Genomic DNA, 23,037 nt, shown 5'->3' with positions numbered 1-23,037 from the left:
ATATAGACTCAAAATGTTGGAATCTCATTGTGGACATGCTGTACGTTACCACCTCTTTTTACATTCAAATAATGGTGGTCCACTGGATTTTTCATACCTTTTTTCCCTTTAATTTCTCTTTTTTTTTTTCCTGGTTTCTTCCCTTCCTGATAAAGTATTTTCGCAAAAGCTTATAGTTTATGCTCTTGAATGTTGTATGATAATATTTTTACTGTAAGTAATTTGTTTTCCATACCTGATTTGGAATTATTTTGATCCAACTCTAAAAATATATGCTTACATTTTTTTGCTTAATATGACTTGAAAATAATGTATTTCTACTTGTTTTTCTTTCAGATTACATATATTTGAAGATGGGAAACATAATCTGCATCTGAAATACGCCGATGAATTTAACAAACTTGTAGAAGATTTTCTAAGCCAATAAAACTGGAGCTGGAATGGTGGGTCAAATGCAGACTAATGGTAAACAAGATAGCGAGGTGCGCACTCTCTTTGTGTTTTTAATCAAAAAGATGTTTATGAACAATAATTGTAGACCTCAACACAGAGTGTGATTTATGAAATATCCATAGAGCATAGTGCTGCAGTACTCTTAGCATAAAGTTCTATGCTAAGTTAAAATGGGTTTTCGGATCGCATTGTTATATTCAAAATTAAGAAGAGAGTAATCCAAGCTATACTCTATCCATTTTAAGTCAAACTGTCTCGAAGCGTCTACTGAAAAAAAAAAAATAAAAAAAAAATGACGCACTAAAGTAATTTATGTACAGTTTTGTACAAAAATACCTGGCCACCAACTTTTCTTTGGTGTAGGAAATCCCAAATAAAGCTATCAATTAGCAAAGGAAGATTTACATTTGTTCAACTCCGTCAACAGGTAAAAATACTGGACTTTTCAGAGATAGATGGCGAGATTTGTTTGAACAAGAGAACATGAAGACAGCAGAATACTGTAGAATATCTAAGGCATCTATTTAGAAGTCTTTTGAAAGGAGAGGTTTAGATGTAACAAGATTACATCTATGTTGCCGAAAGTAAGGTATTTTGAAAAAAAAAAAAAAAAAAAAAAAAATGCAAGTATTGGATAATATTCGATTCGATAAATTAGCTTTAGGGTTTACCGTGTCCCATTAAAGCTAGAAGAGTTACTAGAAATCTTTGTCGGCTTGTGTGTCAGTTGATCATTAAGTGAGGGCTTAATCATTAAGAAGCAACAATATTTTGCACAACCCCTGTTATTTTTCTTTCCCGTCTTAAAAATTCGTTGTCAGTATTTGAGACTGATACTAAAGAACGTCCTGTAATAAAGTTTTGCTGAGGGGTTGATTTTTCTGCCGCGAAGAGTTGTAGAATTGGTCCAAAAGGCTTACAGAAATACGTATTCGTTTCGCTCAATATTTTTCGGTCTCCATACTAGAACTTTCATGCAGGTGAAAGATATAAGATTCGACATCATTGATTAAATCTAAAGAAGTATGATCGATTCCCTTATAAGACTTTTCTAATACTGTGATGAAGATAGATATACATTGCAACGATTGCTTTGCGTCAAATGGATTTTTTTCTTCATTGGGCCTAAAATTTATGGAGTAGACTGTTTAATGGAAGTACACAGTGATGCTATTCTAATCTTTTAATAACCAGTTCTCTCTCTCTCTCTCTATATATATATATATATATATATATATATATATATATATATAATATACAGAGACAGAGAGTGTCCCACCAGGAATGATCATATTGGTCATGACAAGTAATCAATCGAGATATGGATGAAAAGAAAACTTTATTTTCTACACATTGCTTCGAAGGTACATATCTCGAGAACTAATGAAGACATTGGAATCATTCAGAAACTTGTTGTAGATAGGTAGCACACGTAATAGGCATTAGGGGCCATTCACATATTATGTAACGCTGTGATCAATTTTAACCCCTCCCTCTCACTTGTCACACTTCGTAATGCAAGACTGAACCCCTTCCCTTTTTGTTACGTAACGCTTTTTGATTTTTGTTTTTTCACCAATTTTTATTATTATTTTTTTAAAATTCTTTTCATATTTCTATTTCTAAAGCACCTGTCTATTCTCTCTAAGTCAGAAGTCTGAGAGGACATTTTAAAGAAACTAAGTCCTGGTTTAGAGTTTAACATCAAGAACAAGAAGCCACAGCTTAACGTGGGAACATGGACATGCTGTATTTTATACAGCTTCACTATAATACTGCGTTAAAAGAAAGGTGCCCGTAAACAATTCTCTACTTCTATAGCAATTCGGTCTCTTCCTTCCCTTAGAGCTTTCTTGTGGATATATGACTAGTATATACGACTTTGGCGAAAGAGAACTTGTTCGATTCCCAGTTGGAGTTCATATGGTTCGGATCCCACGTTAAGGTGTGGCTTCTTGTCCTTGACGTTAAACTCTAAACCAGGAGTTAGTTTCTTTAAAATGTCCTTTCAGACTTCTGACTTAGAGAGAATAGACAGGTGCCTTAGAAATAGAAAGCTGAAAAGAACATTTTTGAAAGAATAACAGCCCTTACGTCACTCCACACAAAGTGAATCAAACTATCTAATTCTTAACGAGAATAAATAAATGTCGAATAACGCCATTTCTTTGTCTTGTCCGATCCTTTTAGTTCATATTGAATTGTTTTAACGAAAAATGTACTCATTTTTCGCATGATTTTTACAAAAGTATTCGATTCAAATACTAGAATGGTAAAAGTTACATTATGTGCTTCAGTATTCAACATATTTGTCAGCTCTATGGCGAGAGAAAAGTATGGTAAACATATTTTGTTGCTATTATTAATCCAAAATTGTTGTGAATTTATTGTTAAAATTGTATTTTGTTTAAAATTTTAATAAAAATGTACTGCAAAAATTTCATTGTATTTTATCAGAATGTTTATCAGTTTAAATTGAATTATAAGAAGGAGACTTACCCGAAGTATATATAATTCACCGATTTGAATGAATCTTTGCATACTTGTAGAACATCGAAAAATAATCGACACATTTTTTTTTCGGCAATAGTGTGGATTTAAGGGTAGAAACCACTGTAGAACATTAGGGGTGATCTCCAAGCATACAGAAAACAATCCTTAATGTAGCAGAAAACATACTGCCAGGAGGTTTTAGGACAGCTGATTTAGAATCTGACGTCAAAATTACAAGATTCAGAGTAACGGACGTTAGATTCTGAATAGCTGTTCTAAAACCGGCAGTATGTTTTCTTCTACATTAAGGATTGTTTTCTGTCTATGCTTGGAGACTACCCCTGCTGTTCAAAGGGTGGTTTCTACCCTTAAATCCACACTATTGCCGAAATTAAAAAAATGAAAAAAATGCGTGTCGATTATTTTTCGATGTTCTACAAGTATGCAAAGTTTCATTCAAATCGATGAGTGACACTTCCGTAAGTCCTCCTTGTAAGTGAAATTCTGAATTTCTCCCAGAACTTCCTCTCTGAAAATTGGGACAGACATTATGTGCCAATAAGAAGGATACGTTCAACTCTGAAGTAGATGTAAGTATGTAAAGTGTAATAAGGTTTCAGACAAGTTGTTTGTGAAAAAATCGTGTAAGACTGCTTGTGATTAAGCAACAGATTAGCATATTGGAATTTGGTGAATATTCAAACTCCCGATCTTTCACTTGACGGATGTACATACGTGCTACCGATTGAGCTATACGAGTAACACTGTCCTTGATACTCTATGCCAGCAACTTTATCTACTAGAAATTATTTTCGAAAGCCTTCCATCTATATCATGTAAATGTACTTAATGAACTGAAAGATTGCATGTTGAATAATAAAGCATTGATTGTAAATCACTTAAGTGCCCGTATTCTTAACTTGTCCGTATACGTTTCAATGACTGCTTGTCATCATCTTCAGCCCTTATCCATTAAGGATTTTTACGTTTTACGTTTTACCAATAAAATAATACAAATTGCTCTTTCGATTAAAATTGTTCCGTTTATTAATCTAGATTTCGCCCTTTTTTTAAATATTATAATTATTTTCTTTCTAATTAATTTTGGACTTCAGTAAGTGTAGATAGGAGGTCACTAAGGAAGAACACTCCAATGCTCCGTTACTGCTGATTTTACAAAACTCCGTTGGCCCTTCGTTCCATTACTGAAAAAAAAAAAAAAAAAAAACAATATTTAAAAATCTTGGGAATTAAATACATACATACATATATACTGTATATATACAAAGGGAACAATTGTTGTTGAAAGTGATATGAGTTCTAGTTTGTTTTTTAAACATCATCATTGATAAACAGACGCTGCAAATCATAAGATATACATGAGGGAGACTGTTTTTCAAAAATTCTAGCCTTGGTAAGCATTGGGTTTATGAGCGCAGATTCCAAAAAAGTAAATTCAAATAAGTTGTTGTCAACGAAATATAATAATTTTTCTACGGTACAGAAAGGTTATTGCTAACGTGACCCCCCATATAACTGAAGATAACAATCAGTCGTTGAAATGTATACGGACAATTTAAGTCATGGGTGCTTATATTATTATTATTGTATGGATATTTTGCGTGAGAATGCTGTAACATTCAATTTATATAAATATAATACGTTATTCTGGTGACACAAGGAATTAGAGGATGTGCACTTTCTGATGCACTGTACAGTTGACGGTTATTTATGGCCTCTGCTTCGTCACTGCTCTTATTGCTGTGTTTATAGAGAAGGCTAAAGGATATGGAAAGTGAATTATTATGAAATTAGTTAATGGAATGAGAGTGTGGGAGGAAACAGAACTTCGATAAAACCCTTAAAATCATGATGCCCACCAGAAATTTATATTGCCTGGGATCAAACCAAGAACCCCTTCTACCAGAGGTAAGCGATCTATTACTGAGCCTCTGTGCTCCCGTGTTCATAAAGAAGATCTGTTAAGAAAATGCCATCACAACATTTATCCTGTGTAATCGCAGGAAAGGATTTACGTCAATCAGGCCAGTAAGCTATGAAGATTATACAGTAGTATTATCTCCTCATCCAATCAGAATCAAGAGAAAGTTAGTGGGATTGTATTTAGTTGTTTTTTCTCACCATTATTTTATTCACTCAAAAAACAGTCTTCATATTTATTTCATTTGCAGGCATGTATTACATCTTTGTTAAAATATAATGGGACTATGTTTGTTAGTTTTGAGATGTAAAAATAAGGTGTCCTTCACACCAGGATTCTGTGAGCCGCTCGCATGAGCTGCAGGTGCTAGTTTTAAATTGTCTTAAATGTACGCCTTCACACATGCGCTTCGGTGCAAGTGAGCCGCAGTTCTGAGCTACTATTAAGATGATCCCGCTAGTAGCTGGCGGGAGGAAAATAACACGCAGTCTTATGAGAGCCCTTCACACGTGAGCATGAACTCAGTTGGAATGGAGAAGTGTACATATATTTGATTTTGAAAAATTTCTCATTTTGGTGTTACTCTGATTAAATGCACACTTTATACTATTATACACTTCATCAAACGAAGGTATAGACATCCTGAAGTAATTGAAAAAAAAATCTTTTATCTTCTCTCAATTTAGGAAACAGACTGTAAAATGAACATTCTTTCAGTGTTGATTGAATTCACATCGTTCTATTTTGCTTTTTTCTTGCAATTTATCGCCAAGAATAAATATGCAGCAGCTTCTGACTCTAGCATGGCTAACATTTTGGTATCACAATCTTTTGAGCGGCTCAGAAGTATTCAATGCCTTTAAACAACAGATTTACATGAGCGGCCCACAAGATCCTAATGTGAAGGCAACCTTAGAGTAGGGACATGCCGAAGATACCTCGCGATCGATGTCGAGGTTTAAGTCGCGGTCGCACCCTCGATACTGGCACAAATCCATGTATTCAAATGAGTAAGCGCATGCCGAAGATGTACGCTACATCGCGACCTAGAGGTCGACCGCGAGGGTGAATTAATAGTCGCGATGATGAACAATTGAATTTCTTTTTACATCGATGTTCAGCGGAAGCATCGCTGTGGCTCGTATTCTCATTGGCTCTCCCTGAAGCGTTACACGGAATAGTCTTCATTTGTTTAGAATTTCATCTGCAGTGGATTGTGCGTGTCTACGCTCGAGAGGTTTTGCTGCACTATTATATTTGATTATAAAAGACATATTAATAGAATTAATGAGGAATGTTTCAGCAATATTCAATAAGAAACACAAACAACATTATAATAGGCACGTTTTAAATAGAGAATGGAAGAAAATAGCAACTAAAATGAGAATGTCAGATAAGTTATTTATTTGACAATTATACCGTAGCTTAGTATTATATAAGGCAGTGGCGGTCACAGGGAGGAGGCTTTCGGGCTGAAGTCCGTAAATTGTAGAATTTTTAAAGAAAAAAGAAGCCACTGTTAATAATATCTATGCTTAAAAACTCCACGCCCCCTTCCAATTCCGAGATTAATAAAAAAGGGTTTCTTCTAAATTCGTTATTGATGTAAGGTAAAGAAATGCCTGTAAAGACAGGCACGTATCCATTGGGAGGAAACGTCGAATAATGGAACTGCAGTGCCGAAACTTCATTTGCTGCAGTTAATACCCCCTCCACCTCGAAACCTGAAGACATACCTGATTTATTTATTTATTTATTAAAATTTACTGGGAAACGATTTCTCGCCTGAGTGCTGAAAGAGGGCATTTCTTCACAAAAAATTGAATAAAAGGTAAAAATCTTTGATTTAGAATATTGATAGAGATGAACAAGAGATGAGACTCAAATATTTTTGCAAAACAAGAGACGAGACTTCAGTATTTCTCATGTCTCGCGTCCCTCCCTATTTATAAACTGGTCCTTTCAATTTCAAAATGTGGTTTCGCAGTGCTTTTTATGCACTGACGGAATAATTTCACATGCGTCACAGCAATGTTTTTCCTTAAACTGAGAACTTAACAGCGAGAGTGCGACCTCCTCGCTATGTGCGCCCTTCATCCATCGCGACCTAGACATCAAGGTAGCGACCGCGACTTAAACCTCGACCTCGATCGCGAGGTATCTTCGGCATGTCTCTACCCTTAGATTTTGTGAAGTGAAATTAAAAACTTAAGAAAATAGCTTCTTAATTTAAACAAATATATGTTCTCGTTGTATGACTAATGGAAATGTACCGACAGCTCGTAGTTAGAGAAATAAAATATCACCAGAACAGAACAGTGAGTGCATCGCACAAAATTCTAATGTGATTATTAACCTAACACACATGAACAATTGTTTAGAATTGCAGCATTCTCCTAATGGACTTAGCATGCCTTATCATTTGTATTCGAAGTGCATAGTTGACCGTAAAACAACATTTTCCGTAACTGAATGCTGTGCAGTTTCACGGCTCTCTGCTAATAGGTAGAAAATGGAGCGTGGCATTGTTCCACGCTAAAAAAAACAATTGAAGAGAGAAAAATACAAGGCTTCTCAAGAATGTGACTAACACTTCCTGTCTTGGTCTTTATCTAAACAGTAGGAATTATATCAATATTAACAGAGAATGATATTCTGTCTTGAAGACTAACAAACAAAAGCATTAGATCTATAGAAATACTATAACATTTCAAGAAAGGATCAGGATCATTGATGCATTACAAATAACTATTATATGCATATGAATATTAAGATGTTCTAAAATGGCCCCCTCGGACTACAGAGCATTATTGTACAAGTCAAAATAAAGGGAATATTTAAAGAAAAAATGTATATCTTTCGGATCCTCGTCTGGAGACGCGAATTGTAAATAAAGAATCATAGAGTAGATCTACCAAACCATCAAATAGTTACATCGGTTCTTTCTAGATGGCAGATAAAGTCACTAACACACCTATTAGCGTAAGAATCGATGTAATTGTTTGATGGATTCCTAGAGCAATGGCAATGGTTCCAAAGTTAATCTATAACGTTGCCAGATATAGAAATTTTTTATTTCCATTAGCAGCTGAAGAAGGTCCCGGTGAGTTAACATTATATAGCATTTTCGCTTTATGTTGACGTAAAGAATAGTTCTGTTGCCCGTGATCGACATTTTAGAACACTATATATATATATATATATATATATATATATAACAATGTGTTTCAAGTTAGAAATTTCATTTTGTTTGTAAAACGGATAAAAGGACGAAAACAAAAACATATTAATTGACACTGAGAGGAAGTAGGCATCTCTTTCAGGGTATGCTTATCGTGGCCACTATCTTGAAGTCAGTCATCTTGTATCTCGCTCGACTTTTTTAAAATAGGAAGTGGGTCATGTAAAATATCAAATTGAGCTAGAATTTTACGAGAAATACAAGTCTGTTTCCATAAGTTTATATTTGATAGAATAATGAAATGCACATTGATATGAATTCGTTGGTTCTTATAAAAGTAATTATACGATTACAACGAAGAGCATTTATGAACGTTTCAAGATACTCAGATCATTACACAATATACTCCAATAAGAAATTTGGTTTACATGTTGTTAGATTACACCCTTTTTAGAACTTCTAGATAAGGGAATACATCTTGCACATAAATTTAGAAAACAAGACGAGAAGTAAGTCCTCGAGAATCGAGACGAGACAAGACGAGATTTTTACAAAATTTACGAGACGAAACAGAAAGATTTAAAGGAATACCCAAATTTTATCTGAATATATTCATGGTAATATTAGCGTGGATTAGCCAATGATTTCAGTGAATAGTAGTAGGTATTACTTTGAGGGGTAGGAATGACTACGAATTTTCACTCATCGGGTTTTCAACTTACAAATGGGTAGCGCACTCAAAATTATGGAACTCATATTTTTCTTCTCAATTCCAGCCTCTTCATCTACATGGTGGCGTACCAGAGCGGAATAAGTTATTAGTTCTTCCTTTATATTTCCTGAGCTTTTAATCTTACTCACGTCAGTGTTTCTTTCAGGTACACTTCGAGGGTGGGGTTGGGGCAAAGTCCCCGCAACTAAGATAAATTATAAATTCCGAACACATGTTACTTTTGCGAACGTTCTTTTAGTAAATAGTGTCGCAGTGCAGTCCTTTACATTTTGATGTTGTCCCGTCAAAATTCTCTCGAAGAAAGCCTGATCCTACTAAAATAGGATATTTGTAAGTAAGTAATACTCATACTGAATGTCTTGTACATTCACAGATAAATTAGATATTTCACATTTGCACACTCACTTTTATCCAAAATGTATTATTTTACTCTTCAATGTTAACTTGCTTACAGTAGATTTAGCTTTGAGATTCCTAATCAACAGCAAGCTGAAAATTGGGCGTTTTAAAAAATATTCCTCGTCACATGAGGGGAAATCTCAAAGAAGACAATTGGTATTAAACATAGATTATTTTCTTCAGATTTCTTAAACACTGATCATTTTCTGATTTCCATCATGCCTACTACAGAAAACTCGATAAATTTACTAGTGTGAAGCCACATCCCCCTTTTTTGTATTGAAAAATATTATTTTCGAGCATCCTGTATATCCAAGGGCAGAAACATGTTATATTGAAGTTTTATCATTTAATGCCACAGCAGTAGATAGAAATACTCTTTCTAAATTGGGTGCTGTGATCCGGTAAGGGGCATCATTTCAAACAATCGTTTTCATCATCGATACTTATAGTTTAACCTGGAGTAGAAACTTCGCAGATTTTAGGATCTAGACTCCATGATTTCCACCCGAAAGACAAAAGATGATTATTTAGAAAATTATGGAGCTTTAGTAAGTACTTCTTGTTCATTATCGTATTAAGATTATCTCATCTCTTCTTTCTTGTAAGATTCCATGTATTTTTTTTTCTTGAGAGAAAAGTAAAAACATCAAGCTTAAATGTTTAATAATAATCAGTTTATAAAAACTAGCAATGCTTTTAAGTAATATAAAATTACCTTCAAACTAAATTCTTTTTCCTTGTTCAGAAAAAGTGGTGTGTTCTCCCGCGGGAAGTCATCTGATTCAGATTCCAAATTAATATAGAGGTTCCCCATTCATAAACCTCGTTAAACTTAATAAATCAACCAAGTTTTATTAAGCTGAACGAACGTAACTTATGCGTCCACTGTAAATGTTTATTTACAGATATTTCTCTCGAAAATGGTTTAAGTTATTTTGACGAAATTTAGCGCGATCAGAGTGATCATTGTGCATGTGCTTTCAAATAACTGGATACAAAGCCCATTTAAGGGATGTATGTCAATTTGACACCGAACAATTTGCCACCTCCATTCTGGAGAATTTGCCGAACTTGGTAATTTTCTCACCGGGAATTTCGTCACCTGTCACGGTAATTTCGTCACTGATAATTTTGTTACCAAAATATTAGTATGTAGGTAATTTCGTCACCGTAAATTTTTACACAGTAATTTCGTCATCAGTAAATTTATCACCATAGTATTAGCATATAGAAAACTTTGTCACGGTTATTTTTTCCATTTTGTTGAACTAAGTACAGACAAAGTAAACGACCAAAATAGCTTTTGCTTTATCTTAATCAAACTTGGAAAACAATTCAGTTGGTGTTATATTGTAATTTTTTCAATTTGTTTCTACATCCATATTAATGTATGTATCTGTATGAAAAGGATATGTATGTAAGTTAGGAATGGTACAGAGACGAGATGAAACTCAATACACTGTCTCCTCTCGAGTCGAAAAACATCGTATCGATCTCGGTGTCGTTTCGATCAATATATGGATCTCCTTCGTGACTAAGCGGTTAGTGTACATGCCTTTGGCGTTGTAGACCCAGATTCGATTCCCGGCAGGTCATGTAGTTAGGATCTCACGTTAAGCTGTAGTTCACGTCAGATGTAGTCTCGCTGATATAGTCGAAAGAGACGGAGCAAGATGCATTTCGCTTGAGATATCGTCGGTATCCGAAAACCAACTTGAACCCCAATCAATAAATTCCAACACTTTGCATTACATTATACTTGACTAACCAGAGCACGTGCCTTTGAAGAATGAGATTCCGGGTTCGAATCTTAGTTGTAGTTCATTGAAAAGTTTCAAAGCATAACGGTACCTTAGATTCCACCTTAAACCGTAGGTCAACATCTCGTATAGCCTCGGTGCTGAAAGGGGCGCTAAATTCCAAGTTAACCAACTATGCAATTTACATCTTGATACTTTTAACCAATTCTCTGGTTTAATCTGATAGTTTTCCTTTTCCCGTGATCTTTCCTTATTCTGAAATTCCTACTCTCTATCATCTTAGCATTTTATTCTCAGTTTTAGAACAAAGTTGGTTCAACACGAGCAGTCGCAGTAAAAAATAAAATAAAATAAACATATCTTTCCAAGGAAAATTTCTAAGCCGCGTGAAAAGAAATGTTTGAAAACTGACACATTATATGTTTGTTTTAGAAAACTAAGTTTCGGAATAGTTTGGTGACGTAGTTTTTCGGTCATTTAAAAAGACTGGCAAGAGAATAAGATATTGAATTCCAATTCAAATTATGCGTTGTTTAAAACATTTTAGCTATACCTAAGTACCAAGCTATTAGAGGTCGCAACAGATGCTCCTGACTGTCAGTGTTTCTTTTTTGGTGATATATTAACATAATCACAATGATGCATTGTTTCGTGTTTGTATCAAGGTGACAGGTGTGTTCATCCCTAAATAAATTGATAAAAATCAACAGTTTCACTATATCCCTAACTAGGGATAGGGACACAACAGACCATCAAATTGAACCTCAGTGAATTTACCACTTTTCAGGTGTAATTTCTAATTCATTCACGTAGTAAATATGCAAAAGTTACATCAATAGCTGTTCTTTTTACAATTGCCCCTTATAGGTAAGATATGGTTTGTTTTGGCAAATTTTGACCATGGCATGCCCGTGATACATTTTTGAAAAAGAAAATATATGTGATTCTAGGGTTAAAGTGACATCTAAACATTATTTTTTCATAATTGTGCTTTCAGACCATCATAGGTCAAAAGGGACTCAAAATATTGAGTCGAATTTTTGAGGGGGGAAAATGATGGGGTGGGAGCTGTTAAATTTTTCAGACAAAGCCCTTGTATACACCTATACCTGCATCCAAGTTTGAACAAAATGGATCGAGCTATTCTTGAGAAATAAATTAATCCCACTTTCCTCATTTTACGCCATTTCTCATGAATTAATCAGGGTTGAGGTTTGAAACGTGAGGGATTAATGTATCTTGGGGGTACCTACAAACCACCCACTTGTCGTCCCAAGATTCATCTGGGGCCATTTCACTATACTTATCCACCCATGCCCTTTTTGTTACAGGGAATATCCCCGTTAGGGGATATCGTACACTGGGCCAGCTGGTTTTATGACCAAATTACGTCACTATACCAACCAGGTTGCTCCTATTAAAGTACACAGGAAAGTGCTATTTCAACCATTTTCCAAACAAATAACTTTCAAACAAATATCGTTCAGGAATTCATTCTGGTGATGGGATTTTCCCTAACCCTCACTCACCCTCAACCTCAATCAATTCCCTCACACTCACCCTCAGCCAAGGGCGCCCATCAGGGGGCAAGGTGGGGCGCTCACTCCCCCTAGAGGAAATTGTACTTCAGAATATCGAAAATCCAATAGAATTTTTATGTTAGTTACAGCAAAATTTGAAACTATTTTTGAAACGTCGCTTATAGTTGCCCCCCCTTGGAAACCACAACATGGGCGCCTCAGCCATCCTCACTCTCAATCGACTCCCTCACACTTACCATCAATCGACTCTATCACACTCACCTACAAAGTCATCTACAAAAATGACGGTGAAGGCAGCCCTCTTGATGGCAAAAATGAGTGAGGATGCCCATATCTTAAAGATTTCGTTTCATTTTCTTTACTTCTTGAACATTTTCACATTCTTTTTAAATGTTTTGTGTCATAATATGCAGAAGAGGTGGGACGAAGTCTTATCTTCTCATAAAAATGTTGAAAATGAAGTACACAGCATATTGAAGTAGGAAATCATTGCAGAATGATAGCTTTCGAACGTAATTAGATTTTCTTTTTCTTTAATTTCGAATTCTGTTCTTATGATAACATTGTTGAAATGTTTTATAATTTTTGCTAACGATATTTAGGATTGTATTGTACGTATTTTTGCATTGTTTTACAACCAAACAATAGTTCACTATTAAAAAATCGTTACCATGTATACTCATATGATTTATTTCTACATCATTTATTCAGTGCTGACATGAATTATTTCTGTGCTACTAAAGGTGTTCCAAAACATCTAGTTTATGACTCTAAAGTGAAGACGGTTTCACATTGGATCCATTGGAGTCCGTGTTTCGTGAAACCAACATTTTGGTGAGTTATTCTTTTTCAATTAAGAAAAAATATATAATCATATTTTTGAAAATAATTTGCAGACCATTCATTTATGGTGCGACAGTTTATGATTGTAAGAAAGATAACAATTCAAGCTGTTTCTAAATCCAGATTATTATTATTATTATTACTATTATTATTATTATTATTATTATTATTATTATTATTATTATTATTATTATTATTATTATTATTATTATTATTATTATTATTATTATTATTATTATTATATATGTAGTAGTAGTAGTAGCAGCAGCAGGAGTATTTCTTTTTGTTCTTTCCATATAATCGCCCAAATTAATTTTCAACGGGAAATTGAAGGGTAGAAATAACGGTCCAATGTCTCCAGGCTGATGGCTCCTTTTGAAACGGGTGAATCGCTGGATTGAAACATGAAAAAGAAAATATGAAATGAAATGAAATCTTTGAGTTTAATGTTTTATGATTATGCCCTTTAGACTAAGGGAGACGATGATTAAAGCAAGTGAATGATGATGGAAGAATGAGAAAGTGGGAGGAAACGGAAGTACCCGAGGGAACCCACTGACAGGATGTTGTCCGCCACAAAGTTACTTGGCCGGCATCGAACCAGGGACCCCACACACCAAAGGTATGCGCTCTACTACTGAGCCATGGAAAACAAAGTATGTTCCGAAGAACAATAAAAATAGTGAAATATACATACCCGCCGAAACATACTTTTCAGTAGTATGGACGAACAAGTTCACAATTTCGTCCTTGTGGCAATTGTTCATTAACTACTAATGTTCTGTATACCTACTGTATGTATCTTTCTTTTCTGTATGTGTAGTATATTTTATTCTCTTTCTAAGCTAAGAAAAAGGAGAGACGAAATAATAAGGTAGGACATCGCCGGCTACAATCTCTTAGGGGGTAGGAGCACTTTGACCATTCTCAACTGAAAATCATTCGCTATTCTGGAAAGAAAAATAGATTGACAAATACGAAGTTAGAGCCAGTGATTTGGTCATCAAAATTTACGACCTCTTAGTGAAATCTGTAGAAAACGTCATCCATTGGCGGCTCTTGAAGGATGTCACAGTATAAACTTTTAAACAGTTTAAACTTCAGCGCTACAAGCTAAAGGAAAGAAGGCTTCGTACAGCTTCAAAAAACTGAACACGAAAATGAGTACATTAGACAAGCTTTCTTTTAGGTTTCAGGGAAAACAAAATTAATACTTAACGGCCTTATGCAGAGTCGTAATGACGCATGATTAGTGTCATACTAACGAGTTCGATTAACATATTCCCTGCAGTAGTCAGTACTTTACTATGATGCTAATCATACGTCAAAACGACTCTGCATAAGGCGGTTAGGGTCTACCGATGGGACTTCTTTCAACAATGACAATTAATATAACATATAGCTCCTGAAAGAAATACACGAGGAACTAAGGAAAATCTCATGGTTGTTTCGACTTTATACCCCGTACGGGAATATGGGGTATTGTCGGTATATATATATATATATATATATATATATATATATATATATATATATATATATACGAGGGCAAGTCAAGAAAGACTTGGACTGATTTTTTCCCCGGCAGTTCTGTTAACGCTGGAGCTTCATAGTTTGGCATACAAGTAGGGTGGGTCTTGCTCTGCATATATATAAAATGTTGTTAAGGAATCATTGCATGTTTGGTAACCACGACTTTTTATTGCAGGTGATGTTCTGCGCCGCCTCTAGAAGTCGCCTGTAGAAGAAATGGAGTCATTACGAGATGAACAATTTGCAGCTATACGGTTCTGCTATCGCCTGGGGAAAAGTGCAACAGAAACTCTAGGAATGTTGAGAGCATCCTACAAAGATGACGCTCTGCCACGAAGTACCGTGTTCTGGTGGTTCAAAGAGTTTAAAGAGGGCCGAATGACAATCACGAAAGCTGGTGGACCAGGTGTATCAGCGTCAGCTGTTACTGAGGTGAACATTAACACGGCAGCAGTCATTGTTAGAGAAGATCGCCGCATCAGTATCGACGATCTGGCAGCCGCACTACGCATATCTCATGGCAGTGCCTTCAAAATTTTGCATGACCACCTCCACATGAGCCGAGTGTGTGCGCGATGGATTCCGCGACTCCTGACACCAGAGCAGAAGGCCGTTCGAGTGGAGACTTGCAGGGAGCTGTTGCAAAGGTTTGAGGATGGTGGAGACGCCTATATGGAGTCAATTGTCACCGGCGATGAGTCATGGCTTCATCATTTCGATCCTGAGGACAAGCAAGCCAGCACGCAGTGGAAGACACCAGGTTCGCCCACACCAAAAAAAAGGCAAAGATTGTGAAGTCGGCAGGCAAGGTGATGGTGATCTCGTTCTTTGATCATCTTGGTATGGTGTATCAGCATGCTGTTCCCTCCGGCACTACTGTAACTGCACCATATTACGTGTCAGTCATTCAGACCTTACGGCAGCACATTGCGAAGAAACGACCAAACCTTCGCAATGCCGGCTGGAAACTCCACCATGACAACGCGAGACCACACGTGGCACATGCTGTCCTCGAATACCTACATCAGCACAATATCAACTGTGTGCCACACCCACCGTATAGCCCAGATCTCGCACCGTGCGACTTTTTTCTATTCCCTGCCCTAAAATCCAGACTGCGTGGACGCCGCTTCTCCGATAATTCCGAGGTTCTGAAGGCATCGGAGGCGGTTTTGAAGGACCTCTCAAAGAATGGCCTGCGACACGTGTTTGAGGACTGGAAGACTCGAATGAAAAAGTGCATTCAAATGGCCGGGAACTACTTTGAAAAGGATCATGTGCCTGTTGCTGAGTAATAATAAATTGCCTAGAAAAAAAATCAGTCCAAGTCTTTCTTGACTTGCCCTCGTATATTTGGCGGGCTTACTTTTGCACCTAGAAGATTGAAATTTTGCAGAAACATTCAGTCCACCGAGTAGTATTTATCACATTTTTTTTTCAGATCTCTGCGTTAAAACAGGGGAAGGGTCCAGAGGGGCAAAAGTTGTAAAAAAAGGATATTTTAACCAAAACAATCCCTTTCTTCGGGATTTTCCCGCCTCAGTTACATGATGGAGACACGTGACGTGAGTGGTACCGTCTGAAAGGCAGTTCTATTCTGAAGAGAATGATGTGCGAACCATGATCCTAGGATAATTAGGGATGTCTCAGGGAATTATCTTATCAAAATGTCCTTCTGTATAGGGGAATATGGAGTATTATCGGTATTTTTTTGGCGGGCTTACTTTTGCAACTTGAAGATTGAAATTTTGCTCAAACATTCAGTCCACCGAGTAGTATTTATCAGATATTTTTCAGATCTCTGCGTTAAAACGGGGGGGGGGTCTGGAGGGGCAAAAAGTTGAAAAAAGGGATATTTTAACCAAAAATCCCTTTGTTCGGGATTTTCCCGCCTTAGACACATGATGAAGATATGTGAATGGTACTCAAGGTGACCAGAATTTTCACTTGCGAAAACGGGACGCATACGAATCGGCTACGGGGGGGGGGGATATCTGACTTCCAGATTGCATTTTGGGACTCAGCAGTGTTCTCAATTTACAAAATACACAAGTAAGAGTGATAACACACCGTTTTTAATTTTACATGTACCACACAACAAATAATGGTTCGCGATTGCAAGTTCTACCCAACAATTCTTTTAACTAGTTGAACACTCAGAATTCCCACTCAATTCCCACTTGAACCACGAACACTCAATTCCCATTTGAAAATTCAGAAGTTCTAGACATTGCTGAACCTTGGCAATGAGTGTTGGTATGGAAGAGAGTAGAATTTGCATTGAAGATTTATATTTTGAATAATAATTACGGGACACCTAATTACTTAAAAACGGGACATTTAGGCGTCCCGTTCGAGAATCAGAAAAAAACGGGACAACGGTTGGAAAAAAGGGATTGTCCCGGCTAAAACGGGACGTCTGGTCACCTTGATGGTACTGTCTGAAAGGCAGTTCTATTCTGAAGAGAGTGATTGGCGGATTATAATCCTGGGGTAAATAGGGATGTCTCAGGATTTTTTTTTACCTGAGATCAGGATCTTTTGCGGTAATCTGGGGCATTGTGGGGATTCTTGATAAAATTTCTCCCGCCCTTACTATTCAAGATAGAAGCTTGAAATTTGGCACACACATTCAGTCTACCAAGTAGTATTTATTGGATTTTTTGAGATCTCTACGTTCACACAGGGCCGTTCCAGAGGGGTCCAAAGTGTGAAAAACATTTCCCCCGAAATTTTCCCTTTGACCTCACTTTTTTCCCTCTCCTGGTATATGATAGGTGCGTGTAAGTGGTACCATTTGAAAGCCTGCTCTATTCTGAAGAGAATGAGGTAGATCCTAAAAGGGCTAGAAGGAGAACGTTTATGGATTCAATATCAGAAGAATAGCTTTATTGTTCTACTGAAACCAGGAGTACTAAGAAACAGTAGAACTTTACTTTCAATATCAATATAAGAAATTGTTTTGATATGTATTCAATGTCAGATTGAACAGGTTCCATTTCACATTATTCGTCTATTGCATCCAGAAATTATAAATCTATTTTAATATTGAATTCGTGCAGCTTGAAAGTCAATAGTAATTTCACAAGTGTGAAACGATACTCACTTGTTTTCTTCCTGTCATTACTTTTGAATACTCGGATGTCTCGGGAACGAGAAACCCCGTATATTAAAATGTTTATCACCGCATGAAATCCCTGTTAAAAATATTTTTAAACTTATGTATTTGAACCCGTTAAGAACATACCACGGTGAAAAACTAATTGTTTTTTCAAGTCTTCCAAATTGCTTGTCCTACCGAAATCAAACTTCTGGCATTGGGTAAAACTTAAATAACTCTGCTAATAGAGCGAGTGACCCGAGTGGTTCCTTCGCTCCATTTTGTCATCAAATGTACAAATCAGATGGTCCACTTCTTGCTCTACCACTTTTGAGGTCACAACGTTCGAATTTTGAGGTTTTCAATCGATAACTCACTCTATATTAGACAATCTACTGTGTGTATATATATAATATTAGAATTCTTGCATCATTGCATTAAAATTCTTGCATCTTGCATCATTGCACATTTTTTTCTTTACATCTTCTGAACAAATAGCGTTGTTGAAATGATACTTCGTCATTGAGTAGTATTCAAGATATTGTCGGAGTGCGTACTCCACACGATCACAACTTTTGTTTCTAAAAAAGTTTCAATTTTTATCCATCTTGGGTTGAGTCCATTTTCAAATAATTCTATTCATAGCGCACTGAAAATGTTCATACTCTCAATTTTTAATTTTTGTTTGAATATATCAAAAGGCATGCAGAAGGTGGTTCCCCAATATCTTCCGAACGCTTTGTTCATTGGAATTGAACCTTCATAACTGGACAGTCAGTCTTCTACTGCAGACATCAACGCCCAATGAACCCTACTTCTGTCACCGTTTCTTATGTTGGTTCTCTGGTATCCTTCTATTTTATATGTTTGTTTCCACAATGATAAACTCAAAATTTCCACCCAGTAACTATAATTATCGTTAACTACTTGTAAATTTATTGGTACTGGTAGCTTTCTTTGATAACTGTCAATGATAAAGTGCTCTTGACAATCTTTGTTCCTTAAAATCTCTCTTTTTCAACAGGATCTGGAGTCTTTTGTCTACAACTGGAAATCACTATTTTTTGTGCTGCGGTTGGAATGAAATAATCATGTTAAATTGATCAACTACTACTGAAGATTAAGTATATGCAATCACACATAGCATTATGTGAATAGAATATGGAGTTAGCTGGAGCAGAGTGGTTGGAATTATAATTAAATTTCAGCAAGGATTGTAGAATGCTTTCCTCACAGGATCTTTGTGAATGATTCTCGTTTTCTGAATGATTTTATAGAGTCATGTACCTAGAGGCTCCTGTACAGAGACTTTGCTATTGCGAAATTTTGTGGAAGAAAAAAACGCAGTTTGTGTTCTCCAGTATTAAGTGTAATTGCTTTTGGTAAACCAGAAACTATCACATTCTGTCGAAACAAAGCTATTAAAGATATGGTCATCTGACTTGGTTCTTGCCATATAATCAGAACCAAATATATTGTGGTTGGAAAAATAAGTTGTAAAGATATAAAATGAACAAATTTTTGAGTGAAATCGACTCACAGATGTGGCCATATGCACGTGATTTGGAATTTCCAAGGACCACATACTAACTCACCAACTATACTAAATCCTATACAAAATGGCCTTCTCTGTTGTTCCTGAGAGCTGAAATAAATTTGCAAAAGAATCAACAGCTATAAGAAAGCATCTAAATGTCTTGTGATTCTCGCTTAATCGTGGTGACAGTGCTCTTGATGAGTTCCATCAACCTACTCAGTTGTGGAAATTGGAAAGGGAGTTGGTGGAAGAACAAACCACTAATGCAACATCTCTAGAATTGGTACAAAGGAGTTGAAGATTCAGTAATGCCTGTGATTGATTTCGCGGCTGGATTGGAGCCACGAGGAAAACATCAATCAATCATTCAATTATTGTAATGTCTAATTTATTAAAATGTAATGTTTATAAGAAAAAAGGAAAGAAATTAAACAAAAAACCTCCTTAAAACATTTAGCTTGGGGTTTTAGGGGTGGATGCTTGATTAAGTGGGGTGGCTGGATCAATATATGGGTGGGGTATGTCTACCACCAATCTTCCTAGGATCTCGAGGAAGATTGGTGGTGACTGGATGGGCAGGCAGGGGAGTAGACTGGCGGACAGGACGGGTGTTTGGGCCGCTGGGCAGACGGTCCGGCAAGGGGGAGACGGGCTGACGGATGGGTTGAGGGGGCCTTGGAAGAAGGGAGGATGGGGATGTGGGCGTTTGATTAGGTGGGTGGATATACACAACATATACACGTACGCACATCCAAACACTTACATTCCTCATCACCACAGATACAGATGCAGCGAGGGACCACGCGCTGCGATCCGGATGGGTAAGTATTGTAGCATTTACAGACGTGTACACAATCTTCTTTGGATATTTCTTCTGCTTTCAGATTCTTCAAATAATTCTCCTTTCTTCAATTTGTGTTGAATGTGTCTTCGTTCTTCTTTCTCTGTATCCAACAGTTTCTAAGTTCTTCATAATCTGTCTCTCTATTGTAACTATCATTGGTTCTTCAATTTACATTTGTTCCAAAACTATTTCTTTCACACACACTATGATAACAATTACTGGTTTCTCAATTCACACTTGTTCAATATTATTTTTCTTTTCCATAGTTTCAATAGAAAAGTCTCTCCATCAGAATATAGAAAAAACTCAAGAAATGAAGAAAAAAATTGTCACTGTTGGCCACATTGCATATTTCGTTAGAATGTTGTGATGGGAGAACGTGCTGTCAGGTCAAAGTCTGGCTAGTATCAAAGATGAGAGAAAGTTGAATAGTAGACACGTTCCACATACAAAATCACTCGAAAGAACCCAATGGATACAACATCTTTAATGTAAAATATTAGAGAAACAGGAAGATAATCAGGATGAAGGGGTGGTGAAAGGATGGAGACAGTGTGGTAAACCAAATTAACAAAAAATATAAATTAATTAATTAAATAAAGAAATAAATTACTTAAATAGATAAGTTATAGTAGGTAAAAATTTAAATAAAATGTTAATAAATAAGCAAATTAATTAATCATAACTCCTCCCCTACCATCATCATCATCATCATCACTGACCACACTGTCTCCAGTTTCCTTCCACCCGATTTTTTTCTCCTTCTGCAGTATTTCATATTACAGTTGTCTCTCATGGTTGTCTAATAATATTTTGTGTACCGTGCCTTTATCTCTGTTTTCTCTTTTTTGAGTATCTACTCAAGACTATTACCTCTCCACACGTCCTTTAAATTAACCTTCTGATACAAGATGCAATATGGTGGTAGTGACACTTTTGTCTAGTATTCTCCTTTTTCTTCGGTCTTGGATACATTCTGATGACGAGACTCTCTATCTTGAAAGCTAAATCCTTTATTCTTCCAGTGTGCTTTCGTTCATAAGCATCATGTACAGTTCCTTTTATGTCTACAGATCGCATGTAAACATTGACACACACAGGTGACTCGTGTCGTGAGGGAAGTCATACTGCTAAAAATTAAAAGTTTTATCGCTTGAAACTCAAAGAATAAATATTATCTAATGTATTAATTGTTGTATTTAACAATTAGCACATTAAGAAAGTTATCTTCTTTTACTTCCAAGCGAAAAAAAAAATAACTATTTTTACCGGTGCGACTTACTTCACGAACGCCTCTGTTCACACATTCACAAACAGTTAGTATTTCTTTTTCAGTTGTTTCGACGACGAAGAAAGAAGAAGAAGCCTTACCACGACATATTATCTGTCTGTCTGGTTGGGCGTCTGTGCTTCTCTCTAACCTGACGCTGGGGTTCTTGATATCTGTCCGGACGCCTGAATCCTAAATGTTGATCCCGACCTGTGCCCTTATACCCGCCCCGAAGCCAGCCTTCTCCTCTGCCTGCTTTCCCCCTATCTATCTATTCTTTCAGCCACCCTATAAAGCCGGTGGGTATTAGGGGTGGAAAGCTGGTAGGGAATAGGGAGGGAGGGAACTGGTCGGTGGGATTGGTGAGGTGGGTGGAGGGAAATAGCTCTCCCTGAAAAAGGAGGTAAATAGAAAAAGCATGCGTGTTTTCATTTCTTGGTGTTTTGTAGTTAACGAATTGACATTACTAATATTAATTAATAAAAACGTAAAGAGAGTAACTGAGTAATACAGATAATCCATCAAAGAATGTGTACACCATTTGATAACGGTATCTGTGTATTGCTTATGTCGCTAAATTTAACACCTAAGTTTGAATTTTTAGAGACACAATCTTGCCTGGCAAAAACTCACGGGACAAAATGACGACATAGCAAAGTACAAAGTGCATCCAGTTGGCTAAGGACAGAAGTCAATGGAGAGCTTTTGTGAATGCGACATTGAATATGGGTTCTATAGGCCATAGCAGTGCTTAAAGTGACATCAGATAAGGTGACGGTATGGAACAAAGATGTCTACTTAGAGCAGTAATTCTGACAGAACCCTAAAGAGCAACTCTACTCCTGGCATTTTTGCACCATTTTTGACGTGAAAATCTATAGAAAAAGAGGGAGAGAGTGAGGATTAATGTGTAAATGTTTTACTCGCCATTATCATCAGCCTAGTATTCAATGAATGTTGTTTTCAGTTGTATTGCATTCTATTGTATTGTAATCCACTAGTATTTAATGATTCTTTCCAATCTCATTTGCATTTTCAAACACTTCTTCTGGTCTCGTCTCGTCTCCTGGTCAACAGTATTTTTCTTATACCAGACTGCACCACCAGCACACTAACCTGCATGAGGTAAAACTTTGGAAGGATAGATGGCGCCACCACTGAAAACTGTTGGCAGGCATAGAGGACTAGTTCGTGGGATCAAGTGAAGGCAAGTACTGCGTGTGTAGCGAGTGTTCTGATAGAGTCAAAAAGGGCAACATGAGGACCAAATTTCAATTCGAGCTGTGCTACGACTTTTATGGAAGAAAGGACTAACTGCAAAAGCTGCAGCGAAGGAAAGGACAGCGTACAAAAAGCATTGCATTTCCTCGCCTGTCCGATTTGGGTGTTTTTTGGATATGCTGTA

At 36.5% G+C, this 23,037-nt stretch overlaps 1 protein-coding gene across 1 annotated transcript in view; it reads left to right on the top strand.

The window, feature by feature from the left end:
* The window catches only part of LOC145669795 (serine hydrolase BPHL), a 51,251-nt gene extending 48,360 nt beyond the window's left edge, over nt 1-2,891 (top strand). The window contains exon 6 of the mRNA XM_081738138.1: nt 337-2,891. Within this exon, the coding sequence (XP_081594264.1) occupies nt 337-427 (91 nt within the window). The 3' untranslated portion in view covers nt 428-2,891. The remainder of the gene's footprint in view (nt 1-336) is intronic.
* Nucleotides 2,892-23,037: the final 20,146 nt, after the last annotated feature.

The sequence above is a fragment of the Thermobia domestica genome, chromosome 2, assembly GCF_964235325.1.
Source record: "Thermobia domestica chromosome 2, izTheDome1.hap1.1, whole genome shotgun sequence".
NCBI classification, from domain to species: domain Eukaryota; kingdom Metazoa; phylum Arthropoda; class Insecta; order Zygentoma; family Lepismatidae; genus Thermobia; species Thermobia domestica.
This window is presented reverse-complemented; position numbering and strand designations above follow the sequence as displayed.